This window comes from Mustela erminea, chromosome 12 (genome assembly GCF_009829155.1).
Source record: "Mustela erminea isolate mMusErm1 chromosome 12, mMusErm1.Pri, whole genome shotgun sequence".
NCBI lineage: Eukaryota > Metazoa > Chordata > Mammalia > Carnivora > Mustelidae > Mustela > Mustela erminea.
Genome location: NC_045625.1, coordinates 52959413 through 52973440, shown reverse-complemented (window position 1 = coordinate 52973440; position 14028 = coordinate 52959413). Strand labels below are relative to the sequence as shown.

At 38.7% G+C, this 14028-nt stretch overlaps 1 protein-coding gene across 5 annotated transcripts in view; it reads right to left on the bottom strand.

Moving 5' to 3' along the window:
• Positions 1-14028, bottom strand: part of TTC39B (tetratricopeptide repeat domain 39B) — a 132920-nt gene that overhangs the window by 44084 nt on the left and 74808 nt on the right. For all 5 annotated transcript variants that reach the window (XM_032307015.1, XM_032307019.1, XM_032307016.1 and 2 more), the window contains 4 exons: positions 8679-8774; positions 4809-4919; positions 1484-1615; positions 343-419 (listed from right to left, as the gene is read on the bottom strand). In XM_032307015.1, coding sequence (XP_032162906.1) covers positions 343-419; positions 1484-1615; positions 4809-4919; positions 8679-8774 — 416 coding nt within the window. The remainder of the gene's footprint in view (positions 1-342; positions 420-1483; positions 1616-4808; positions 4920-8678; positions 8775-14028) is intronic.

Here is a 14028-nt window from a genome sequence, read left to right as displayed (position 1 = left end):
TAACATAGCACCATCTACTTTCAGGATGTCTCACATAGGAATGATTCAACATTTCCCTCATCCATACGTGAACATTTTGTTCCCTTTTCTACAAGCCTACCAGAGAAAGTGTGGGGTACAGTGGAAAGAACTGTGGCTTGCAGAAAGGCAGATCAGCTTTGAACCCCACTCTGTTATGTGGGGAATCCTAATCCATTAACCCATTACCAGTGGGTGAGTATGATGGGAAAAGGAAAAAGATATTCCATGTCCTTTATATTCTACACTTGCATACTGAATTTTATAAGTATGATCATGTTTTAACTTTTCAAAGACAGGAAAAAATCTTTAAACGGGTCTTACCTTCAGTCAGCTGCTCCAGTGATCCTCTAGAAAGAAGACTTGAGAAAGATTCTACAACTGTACATTTTTTCCTGTATCTGTGGAGAATAAGCAGAAGGGGAGATGGGAAAGAGAAAGAAAAAATGACAATAGATCAGGCCAGGCTCATTTTCCTTTGACATTCATTTTTGTCACAGTCACACCAAAGAGTTAGCAAGGAGAAAACCCTCAAGTCTATAGCACAGGGACCGCACTTTTCCACACTGCACACCCAGCACCCAGCACTGGGCAGGCATCCTGTGGGCACTCCGCCCAGGCTTACTGGACACGTGAGTGGACAAACCCACAAAGAACAATGAATGCTAACCCTGCCAAGCACCTTCCCTGATCTGTTGGCCGAAATCAATATTTCTGGGGGAAGAGGCACCTGCAGGTTAAGAATCACTTAAGTTAGAGGGCAGTATTTGGAAACTCTCTTCATTTGTAGCACAGCAACATAATGACACAAGGACATAGTTTCATGTTAAACTTCACCAATGCTAGTTAACAGCTGCTGCTGGGGTCTTGCTATACACACAGAGCAAAGATTAAAATAAAACTGAAAATCCATCTCATTTTCACCAACTGGAAGTGTCCAAATATGTCCTTTTAGACAAATAAAGCTCTCCCTTTTGAATAGGCAGCATCTCCCGTGCTCCACATACTCATCTGTACACTCCAACCCTGGACAACCACTGATCTGGGACACACTGGCTTGGCAGGCAGTAGCTGAACTCATCCACTCCAGAGAGACCCCTTGAGAGATGCATGCTGCTGACCCCACATATGTCTCCCTCAGTTTTTCTCTGTGGTTCAAGCTACTGAAGGAAGAAAGGAAGGAAAGAAGGAAAGAAAAGAACAGAAAGAAAGAAGGAAGGGGGGAAAGGCGGATGTATAGATGTCAAGTGGTTGGCCAAACAAGAATCTACTATAATTCTTAATAGGAAATGTTAACTCTCTTACATGGAACTACATGAGGCCAGGCAGCTTTGGAGTACAAGTCCCTTACTACAATTGGGGCGAACTTCAAATAGAGGTCTCCATCAGCAAACCATACTTGCTTTGTCACAGAGACATAAAGTTTTGTAGTTCTATCTCAAGTAGTTATTTACTCAGCTCGTACTTTTGGCAGGTTTGTAATGCGTCCTTCATGGCAGAGATGCCGTTCTGGATGTCCTGTTGCTCAAAGGTCATGACCGCCTGCAACACCACAATAGTACTGTAGCCCAAAGCATGGTACATACTCTCCTTAGCCCTGGGGGCAAAACATAGGGAATTAATACATTCCAGTTAGACTTAAAAGCATGCAGGTCTTGTCTGATACTAATCAGAAGAAATCCTAATAAATGCATATAGTGACTTTGATAGTGATAACTTTTATTCCTACACCATAATCACTGAAATAATACAGACTGAGAAAGGCATGTCGTAAAAAACTCAACTATCAAGGACTTTCCAAATGGAGCCTCCAGAGGCTGCACAGAATGCTCCAGGTTGAAGCAGAAGCCGACAATTGTTTTTCTCTGTTTCAGCACAAGGGGGCAGCCTGCGGACTCTTTTCCTTGAAAACATTTCAAAGCAAACCAATTTTTCCCAGTTGAACACCAGGCAATATACTTACTATCTTCAGCTCTGATATAAGTACTAAAATAAAGGCCACTAGAAATGCATTTTGTGGCAGGGAGATTCTGATACAGAATCCAGAGGCCAAAGGAAAGGAAGATTTTTGCAATAAATTAGGTCAGCCCCAATGGACCCATGCAAAAGTACGTTTCAGACCTCATATCTAATCTAATCCCATTATCTACAATTCATGATTAAAGTTCTTGACAATTCCAATTACTAAATTATCTGTGAGAGCTGCTTGGACTCTTAAGGGCATTGATCAGTGTTAATGGACCACACATCCCAGACTTTCAGGCTGTGAAAACCTCACCATCTCTTTCTCAAAACTTCTCATTAGGTCAATTTGTTGTAAGATTTAAAATGGTAATGCACGATTCTGTTTTTAATTCAAATATAATGCACAATAGCCCACAGCTACGAAAAACAAATGCAAGACACATTATTCTTTTTCCCCATGGAAATAGCCTAAACATCCTTTGGTAATTTGCAGTCTGTCCTGACTAGTGAGGTCACTGGCTGTTTGGAAAAAATCGCAAGGAGTTAGGAGCAATGCAAAATTAATCATGTATTGTGGTTTTAAACCTCACATTTTATAATTTTTTTAATCATTTTATTTTTTTTAAGATTTTACTTATTTTTTTTTTTAATTTTATTTATTTGTTTGACAGAGATCACAAGCAGGCAGAGAGGCAGGCAGAGAGAGAAGGGGAAGCAGGCTCCCTCCTGAGCAGAGAGCCTGACGCGGGGCTCGATCCCACGACCCTGGGATCACGATCTGAGCCGAAGGCAGAGGCTTTAACCCACTGAGCCACCCAGGTGCCCCTAAGATTTTACTTATTTATTTGAGAAGGAGGGAATGAGAGAGAGAGCACAAGAAGGGAAGGTCAGAGGAAGAGACCGACTCCACGTGGAGCAGGGAGCCTGATGTGGGACTCAATCCTGGGACTCCAGGATCATGACCTGAGCCGAAGGCAGTTGCTTAACCAACTGAGCCACCCAGGCGCCCTTAAACCTCAAATTTTAAACCCAAAGTTCCAAGAGGAAAACAGGAATTCACGTGGGAAAAACACATGTTTAACAATGAAATTTGCATAAAGATCAGAGAATATAAAACTTGACCAGATAAGCACTTCTTTTCATTCTGTGTTATGACCAGCTGGGTGTCTGAAATGGAAAAAAGAAATCTTGTGTGAATAAAAAACAAAGGAGACAGGCAGGTAAGCTCAGAGAGGAGAGATAAAAAGAAAAAGGTAGGCAGGCTGTGAGAGGAAAACAGGGAAGTAGAGAGAAGATAGAAGTCTGAGGACTGGGAAGGACAGAGGGAAACAAGGCAGAAGACAAGCAGGACAGACATGTGTTGAAGACAACACTGGACAATGCCCTTTAGCTGTGGGCAATACCATCTATTTTATCATCTGTTCCTAAGGTCTGAAATACTCACAGCTCTTCTACATTGTAATAGAATTACCACAGCAGCGTCTGAGGAGATAATATAATTTTTTTAATTGAAATGTGTAGTTGAGGGGCACCTGGGCGCTCAGTGGGTTAAAGCCTCTGCCTTGGGCTCAGGTCATGATCCCCTGGGATGGGTCCTAGGACCGAGCCCCACATCTGGCTCCCAGCCTGCTTCCTCCTCTCTCTCTCTGCCTGCCTCTCTGCCTACTTGTGATCTGTCTGTCAAATAAATAAATAAATAATCTTTAAAAAAAGAAAAGAAAAGAAATGTGTAGTTGACATAGGACGGTATACTTGTTTCAGGTGTACGACACAGAGATTAGGCAATTCTATCACTATGCAGTGCTCACCACCACAAGTTTAATAACATTCAAAGTCTGTGATCAGAGTCACATTACCCTACTGACCAAAGAAATGAGATTCTCACTATTATGCTCAAGTAACCCTCTAAAAAATTGTTAGGGTGCCTGGGAGACTCAGTCAGTTAAGCGTCTGCCTTCAAATCAGGTCATGATCTCAGGGTCATGGGATGGAGCCCCACATTTGGCTCCCTGCTCAGTGGAGAGACTGCTTCTCCCTCTCCTTCTGCCTCTCCCCACCAACTCCCGCCCATGCTCTCTCTCTCTCTTTCTCTCTCTCAAATAAATAGAATCTTTAAAAAAGAATAAAATAAAAAAGAAAAATGAATAAAAATTGTGATATAAGATCTAAGCTTCATCCAAGCAAGTGACTATGTCTGAAGGCACAGTGTAAGACTATTTCTGTCAAGCTCCAGGCACACTGCAGACATAGTCACATATGTCCACATGGGCTGTGGTCAAGGTGACACCTAGTATCAGAGCTGAGCATGGGTGTTACTGCCACATTTGAAAAACGAACAGGTTTTATTAACTGAAATTAAATCGCTTAACTTATTTATCACATAAATAGGGAGTCCCAAGAACATTTTTTTATTATCTTAAATTTCTTCTTGAACATTTGAGATTAGCATATTCTAGTTCTTCCCATCCTATTTCAAAGGAAACTTTTTTTTAATATATAAGCTTTAAAGGCATATCCATAAAAATATTTCACTGAGGAAAGTAAAATGAAGCTCTATGAAACTATATGCAGTGACAGTATTTCAACACATAAAGAAATAAAAATATGAGAAAGAGTCAGAAACGTTCTACTGATTAAATTTGAAAAGACAGATTTCTTAACTGGATATTAAAACTGACCAACGGTAGGGGGTCTCCACCAAATTAGCTTAGAAATGTGCAGGCGGAAATGCAGATAAAATAACTGACAAGCATGACACGAATGAAAGAATCATTAGAAACATCTGAAAAAAATATATTTTATCTGAAAGAAATAAAGTTAATTACCATGGTCGAAGCAATTCTAAGGCATCTGAAAATTTGTTACTTAGAAATAAGTTCAATGCCACTTCACATTCTTCTAGGCCACACTTGAGATCCACCTTGTTTGATGTTGACCTAAAGACCAAGGAAAAATACACAGAATGTCTACAGCTTTTACTATAAGCACATTGTCCCGTGTGTGTGTGGACACTTTGGAGACGGAAGGCTGGAATTCTAACTCTACTACTGAGTAGCTACGCCTTTAATGTTCTGAAACCTGACTGGCTCATCTGTAAAAATGGGAACACCACCACCACCTACTTCATGAAGCTGTTATGAGGGTGGAAGAAATTGACAAACAAGGCTCATAGCAGGCACCAAGACCACAGCAGGGGAACTACCTTTACTCACAGGAGAGGGGAAAGTTATTGGGGTTTAGTTTGATCATGTAGGGGGGAAAAATATGCTTCAGCAGAAAACTATGCATTATTGTCTAGACTGTAGAAGAGACCCCTTCGGACTGCTTTTTGATTCTAGGGAACTACCTTGCAACTCTGTAAACTGTATTTTCTTTTTTAATTAGAGTGGACACACAATGCTTCCTTAGTTTCAGGTGTATGACACAGTGACTCACCTTCTCTTGCTGTTCTCACCACAAAGGTAGCTACCATCTGTCACGGTACAATGTTAGTCTAATATCAAGGACTGTTTCCCTATGCTGTGCCTTTTATTCCCACAACTTATTTATTCCCTAAGTGGAAGCCTGTATGTCCCACTCTCCTTCACCCATTTTGCCCATCTACCCACCCACCCCATCCCTCTAACAACCATCAGTTTGTTTTCTATATTTATAGGTCTGATTCTGCATTTTGTTTGTTTATCCATTTGTTTTGTTTTTTAGATTCAACACATAAGTGTTGAATGTATTTGTCTTTCTCAGTCTGACTTATTTCACTTAACATTATATCCTCTAGGTCCATCTATGCTGTTGCAAATGGCAAGATCTCATCGTTTTTTATAGCTGAGTGATATTCCATTGTACACATACACCATATCTTCTTTATCCATTTATCTATGGTTGGACACTTGGATGTCCATATCTTCTGTATCCTGGCTTCCATATCTTGGTTATTGTAAAGAATGTGAATAACCATGGGGTGCACCATCTTTTTTGAATCCTTTTCTTTTGGTAAATACCTAGTAATGAAAATGGATTGTATGGCATTTCAACATTTCCTTTTTTGAGGAACTTCCATGCTGTTTTCCACAGTGGCTGTGCCAGTTTACATGCCCACCAAGAATGCACGAGGGTTCCCTTTTCTCCACCTCCTGGGCAACATTTGTTATGTCTTGTATTTTTTTTTTTTTAATTTTAGGCATTCTGACAGATACAATTGATATCTCACTGTAGTTTTGATTTGCATTTCTCCAATAGTTAGTGATGTTGAGCATCTTTCCACGTGTCTGTTGGCCATCTGTATGTCTTTTGGGAAAAATATCTATTCAGGTCCTCCACCCATTTTTTTAATAGATTCAGTTTTTTAGTGTTGAATTGCAACTCTGTAAATTGTAACTGAGAGCAATGGAAAATAATTGTCTACTGACATATCCATAGACATGTAAATTCTATCCTGACAAGTAGAGGTTCAATTACCTCTTCTCCTTCAGCATACAAAAAGCTAGTTTTGCTGACTTTGGACATTAATTTCAATATTCTTTTACTCCATATAAATTTGTGCTGTTTCAATTTTTCCTTTGAAACTGTTATAACATCTGCCTAGTTCCCTCACTGATTAACAAGTTAAGTAAAATCTTTAACGTGTTTATTTCTACATCTGTATAATCATGATTTTACCCTTTATTAAAAATTATTTGTTATTTGATAGAAATTTTGCTCTTTAAAATTAGGGCCGTCAGGGAACCTGGGTGGCTCAATCAGTTAAGTGTCCAACTCGATTTCAGCTTGGGTCGTGATCTCGGATTTGTGAGATCGAGCCCTGTGTCAGGCATGGAGCCTGCTTAAGATTGTCTCTCTCTCTTTGCCCCCCTGCCTGAGCCCTTCCCCTCAACCAAAATAAACAGACAAATAAACAAATAATAAATAATAAAATCAGAGCCTTCTCCAAAATGTTTTGTGTAACTTTTTTTTTAAGTAGGATCCCTGCCCAGTATGGAGCCCAACACAGGGTGTGAATTCAGGACCCTGAGATCAACAATAGAGCTGAGATCAAGAGTCGGATGCTTCACCGACAAAGCCACCCAGGCACTCCGTGTAACAACTTCTAATAGGAAAATATTTCAGTAAGTAAATGAACAGTATGATAATTTAAAAGAACTTAAAATCACATTTCCATGCCACCAACCTCTTCAAATTCCTTCCTTCAAGCATGAAAACAAAATCGCACTTCAGTTACTCTTCTACCAGAAATGGGTTCTGATGCTTTTGCCCAACTGCAGGCTAACATTAAGTGCTCTGAGCACATTCAAGGTAGGCAAGGCTAAGCTGTGATGTTCAGTAGGTTAGAAACATTGAATGCATTTTCAATTTATGATGGGCTCATTTGGGATGTAAGCCCACCGTAAATCAAGGAAGATCTAGAAAGGTTAATGCAGTAGTTACTTAGGAAACTATCAGATGAGTTAGAGGTTAACCCTGAGGGAAAGACTCCTATTTCTACAGAAAGCTCAGATTTCCACAAGCAGAGACGTATGGAATGAAGTCGCAATGTGAAAAATAAATGACTTTAAGATCCTTAGGAGTTAGTTCCAGCTTCATCTCCACTCATCAGTCTTCAAATCATCACCCCCTTTCGTCGTACTGTGAGAGCTGAGCCCTAAGGCAAACTGCCAAAGCCACGAGTGTTAGGAACACTCACAAGTAGCTGAAATTTCAAATGCAAAATCTCAAATGCTAAAGATCTGGTGTATAACTGAAAGTTTAATAAGCCTGTAAGGATAGATAAAAAGCACTTTCTCATAGTATAGAACAGCTTTCACGGAGTCGCCTTTAATATCTGATAAATAAAGAACTCATTATATTAATTCGAGAATGGGCAAGAAAGGAATATTACTTAGCAACTGTGATATTACAAAGATATTAATGGAAAGGAAAAATGTAATGATACATTAACTTTGAAAAAGCAGGTACAAAAAAAAGGATGGAGGGGCAGGGTAAAAAATAATAACAAAATTTTTAAAAAGCAGGTTACTAAATAGTATATAAAACATGATACCAAGTAATTAGGAAAAAGAAAAGCACTCTATATAAAGAGAAAAAAAAGGATACACATACACACACACACAAAGTTATAGTGATGGTAATATACATTTTTCTCTCTCCTTTGTAGTTTTCTATATTTTCTGAATTTTCTACAATCAACATTTTCTTAAAATGCTGTTTAAGCCAAGGATACAAGAAGAATATAAGTAGAGAAATAATCATACTGCAACATTCAGTGAAAACGCTATGGCTGCATCCATATCAGACAGAAGCATTTGCCCAGGAAAAAGATGAGAATACAGTTTAAGAGGTCATATTTATGGTGGATTTTTCTCCTTCCTTCCATTTTCTCCAATGCTTGGCAATGTGGTTATAATATTTTATAACGGAAATTGATGATTTAAAAAATTTTAAGATACAAAAGCCTCAAAAGGGAAGGTGTGTCCCAAATGTTGAATTTAGCTTGGTTTCTTTTGAGATAACAGTGCTATCCATTCACAAGTCCTTTAGCAGTTCTACCTCTCCTTCCCTAATTTATAAAATAGACACTACACCTGCTTATTTCGCCAGTCAGTAAAATACAAAGCCCTATTGTAACATCAACACTGCAATTCACCAAAGGGTTGTATTGCTCTCCCCTGTTGTCCCGAAAACACCTGCACCCTCTTCCTGACCTGCTCACATTAGATGATCCGAGCCGTCCAGAGGCCAGTTTTGTATCAAGTGATGCAAAGGGACGGCTGCTTGTTGCCATATCTGTGCGAGAAAACCTATTAATAAAAAAGCAAAACAAAACAAAACAGAATGAGGTTTTTATTTCTTTGTCCTACAGGAAAAGTCCCCATAAATTCAAGTATACAACATAAGACCTTCAATTATTTAATTCATCTCACCTCTATGTCTAATCAATTTTTAAAATCCAGTAACAAAAATCTATGTGCTATTACATGGTGAACATTTCTGAAATATAGCAGCAATAAAATAAACTTATTTTGTTTATTCTCACACACAAAAAAGAAAAAAAAATCACCCCCACAGCTCTCCACCCAAAGACAACACTGTATTCTGTATATAAATATCCTCCCAGATCTTTTCCCAGTAAATCTATACATGTATTTTTATACTTTATTAAAATGGAATACTATTGTAAGGATGGAAGAAGTTTTCCTTGACCCTCTTAGAGTCCCTGGCTGGACCTGGCAATAAAACAGAGAAAGACAGATTAACAGGAGAAAAGCATATATATTTTACTTGACTCATCCTGTACATGGGAGCCTTCACAAGAGAACGAAGACCCCAAAGAATAAAGCAGCTTTCACATTTGTGAAGAATTGGCGAGACAAAGGTTGGGACTCAGAATAGTATATGATGAAGAAGTAACTAAGAAGACAACGGTTACTTTAAAAAGGTTTCCAGGGGCGCCTGGGTGGCTTGTGGGTTAAGCCTCTGCCTCCGGCTCAGGTCATGATCTCAGGGGCCTGGGATCGAGCTCCGCATCAGGCTCTCTGCTCTGCAGGGAGCCTGCTTCCTCCTCTCTCTCTCTCTCTCTCTCTCTCTGCCTGCCTCTCTGCCTGCTTGTGATCCTGTCTGTCAAATAAATAAATAAAATATTTTTAAAATAAATAAATAAATAAAAATTAAAAAATAAAAAGGTTTCCAGAATCGCTAAGCTGATACAAATGTCTTTCCCCAGTAAAAGGAGAATTTATTTCCTGCCTTTAGGCAGGAAAAGGGGAGCTTTTCCAGTGTTTACTGCTTCTTGATTGCCTTCAGCTCAAAATGATTTTTAGGTCAAATCATGGGGTGACAGGTTCTAGTTTCCTTCATCATATCCTGAATCTTTTCTTCTCGATAGAGTTACTTTATTATAGTTACTGTAACATAATTTGTTACTTGTCCCTTATTTGGGGGCATGTAATTTGCTCCCAATGTTTTGCAATTACAAACACTATTGTAATAAGCTCTTTAGTCACTTGCCTGATTATTTCCTGAGTATAAATTCTTGAGTTAAAGGACATATATTTTGCAAGGTATATTCTTTTAATAAATGGCTCCATTTCCCATTACATATACACCACAGAGTGCTAAGGAAACAAAGAAGAGGCGGGGACTGATCTGGTTTGCAGACTCGGGCCATTTTATTGACCCAGAGCTCCCTCCACAGACACAGGGAGGCAAGTCCAAGCAAGAGAAGGAAACTCCCAGTTTAAGAGTAAGCCCCGCCCCGTATTGTAACAGAAGCCCCAACCTTCCGCTTCCATTCACCTTAACTATACACAAGAAATACAGAGAAAAGGGTTATTGACTTTCCCTAGGGAAGCTTTTTTTTTTTTTTTTAATCTTAAGTGTGCAATGCCCTCAATTAAGTGGAATTTGATTCTAGCCCACCTTTCAGATTTCCCAATATCCTGAAATATTTTAGATTCAACATTCAATCTATCTTGAATATATCAAGTTCCCTAAATTTTATACATCAGGTTAAGGGAAAATCAAGGTTCTTCTCACAAAGGTGGTTGGGAGAAAAGAGAACACCAACCATACACCAACCATACATAGAAAGAAATGTAGGTTAAGACAGGTTGTTTACAATGCCATTTTTACCAGAATAGGGGAAGCACCCAGCATTTACACAAACCAGACTCGAGGACACTGACGGTTACCTCTGCTTAGGAGCGAAGGGGAGAAAGATATTCACAAAGCCGTCACTTACTTATCTGAACCATTCTTGCCCATCTGTCCTATTACAGATTCATTTATAAGGGCTAGAAAAACATGGTCTCCAAAATTACTGTAGAAATGACCCCATTTCTCATTTGCCTTCAGCTTCAATTACAAAATTCTCCCCAATATTGAAATTTTTATTTAATCAAAGCTAATCACTTTCCTTTAACATTTCTGACTTTGAGGACATAATACTTAGAAAAACCTTCCCTCCACAAAGATTATATAGCATAATTTTACCAGTGCTGTCATTTTTTAATATTCAATTTGTTGATCTATTTATAATTTGAATATATGGTACAAGAGAATGCTGTGTATTTTTTCTTAATCTTTTGCCGTTTTCCTCAGGATAATTTTTTATTATTTTTTAAAAGATTTTTATTTATTTATTTGACAGAGAGAGATCACAAATAAGCAGAGGAGCAGGCAGAGAAAGGGGGAGGGGGAAGCAGGCTCCCTGCTGAGCAGAAAGTCCTATAGTGATGGCGGGGCTCGATCCCAAGACCCTGAGATCATGACCTGAGCCAAAGGCAGAGACTTAACCCACTCAACCACCCAGGCAGCCCTCAAGATAATTTTTTAAAAACCATGTATTTTCCCCAGTGATCTGACATACCATCTATATAAAATACTAAAATTTATTAAGTTCCATTAAAATCAAGTCTGCTATGTCAGGTAAATGTTGCATGTTTCAAAGCTACAATTACACTATCCTTACCAGACAATAACAGATTTAAATTCAGCAGAACCTAATAATTATTAATAAAATAATGTTAGATTTTATTCACATTTTCAGAGGTATAAAAGTTCTAGTCCTTTATGCCTTCTAGTCCTTTATGCCTTTGTATACATGTACACGAAGTCCCTGAAATTCTATAGTATTTTTTTTTAATTTTTTATTTTTTATAAACATATGTTTTTATCCCCAGGGGTACAGGTCTGTGAATCACCAGGTTTACACACTTCACAGCACTCACCAAGCACATACCCTCCCCAATGTCCATAATCCCACCCCCTTCTCCCAAACCCCCTCCCCCCAGCAACCCTCAGTTTGTTTTGTGAGATTAAGAGTCACTTATGGTTTGTCTCCCTCCCAATCCCATCTTATTTCATTTATTCTTCTCCTACCCACTTAAGCCCCCATGTTGCATCACTACTTCCTCATATCAGGGAGATCATATGATAGTTGTCTTTCTCCGCTTGACTTATTTCGCTAAGCATGATACGCTCTAGTTCCATCCATGTTGTCGCAAATGGCAAGATTTCATTTCTTTTGATGGCTGCATAGTATTCCATTGTGTATATATACCACATCTTCTTGATCCATTCATCTGTTGATGGACATCTAGGTTCTTTCCATAGTTTGGCTATTGTGGACATTGCTGCTATAAACATTCGGGTGCACGTGCCCGAGTTCTATAGTATTTTAAAATTTATATTAATATCACAGTCAGTACAACAGGCTACATATGAATTTTTTTTATTCAACAGTATTTTTTTTTTAAAGATTTTGTTTATTTATTTGACAGAGAGAGAGAGATCACAAGCAGGCAGAAAGGCAAAGGGAGAGGGAGAAGCAGGCTCCCTGCTGAGCAGAGAGCCCGATGTAGGGCTCGATCCCAGGACCCTGGGATCATGACCTGAGCCGAAAGCAGAGGCCCCAACCCACTGAGCCACCCAGGCGCCCTTCAACAGTATTTTTTGATATAGACCTAATTCACTCACTTAGACTACTATATAATATTTCGTCAACAACCTATTTTCTTCTTTTTTTATAATAAATGTTTCAAATACAGAGAGAAAATGACAGGCATATACCTGGAATCCACTTTTGTATACTGTGAGAGTTAAATTTAATTGTTTCCCACATGAATAGGCAATTATCCCCACACCAGTGAATAAGTCATCTTTCAGCTACTCCTTGGCTTAGAAGAAACACAAAGAAAACAGAGCATGTCCTCTCAACATCATCTTGGAGCACTGATGGACCCACCAAGCAATATTTCATTCTGTAAGGAATATGTTTCTTTGATTTACTATTTACTACCAATTAAGGTTCATATTATGCAAAATAATACAGAAACTTACAGATTTTTTTGGTCTGGTATTTGTGCAAATACCGTCTTACAGGAGATTAAAAAGTTTCTCCTATAAAAATCTTATTCCAACATTCATCAGTTGCCCAAATGTTCCTGGAACCAGTTTTACCATCTTGCTGATTTCCTCGATCAGTAAGTCTTTGACTTTGTTAAAAGGAAAAACCACTAGCCCAAAATGGTGTCTCTTTGTCTCTTAGAATTCCAAACTGGGGTTTAATAACTAATCTAATTGTAGTTTCAACCTCCCCCAGGAAATAGTCTTAACCAGTCAGTCAGGAATTTTCCCCATCTGGGGCCAATGAGTCCTCCATGAGTCTGCCACAGGGGCCCTCTCCATTCCCCAGAGGAAGATGAGGTAAACTGCAGGGTAAGACCTGCTACTTTCCCTCCTATAGGAAAACGACCCTGCCTGGAATAATTCTTTCCTTTTGCTAACAACTTTCCAGCCCCACCCTTCTTTTATAAAATCCTGCCGTTTTGTACAACTCCTCAGACCGCCCCTCTACTTGCTAGATGGGATGCTGCCCAATTAATGAATTGTTAAATAAAACCAGTTAGATCTTCAAATTTACTAGGCTGAACTTTGTTTTTTAACACTACCTCTACAATACTATATTTTCTTTTCTATACACACATTTATTCAGGTCTTTTTTCCTTCAATGTTTCTAATACATGGAAAACTGCACTGAGGTTCAGATGTCCTCTAGCTAAATGCTCCTTAGACTGCTTTGGTCTTAGAATCTGTACCACCAAAGTAAGCACAATTATTAAAAATTTAACTGAACAGAATGACTTGACTATTCTACTCCTAAGCATAACCTAGATGTTATATCCATAAGTTAAAAGAAATGTATTTTTGGATAGTAAAAAATACTGTTATTGGGTTGATAAAAGATAAGAAAAACAATACACTATATCTCAATGTTTTCAATTCTGTTGGAAAATTTGTCCTTCTTTTGCCCTGATTTTATGCCTTTTTAAAAAAAGTTTTTAAACAGCTTTATTGAGATATAATTCACAGACCATACAATTCACCCATGTAAAGTACACACAGTCAAGGGCTTTTAGTACATTCTTAGAGGTGTTCAGCTTTCACCACAATCTAAGATTTTATTTATTCATGAGAGAGAGAGTTAGGGGAGGGTCACAGAGGAGGGAGAGGGAGAGACTCTCAAGCAGACTCCCGGCTGAGTGCAGAGACTCC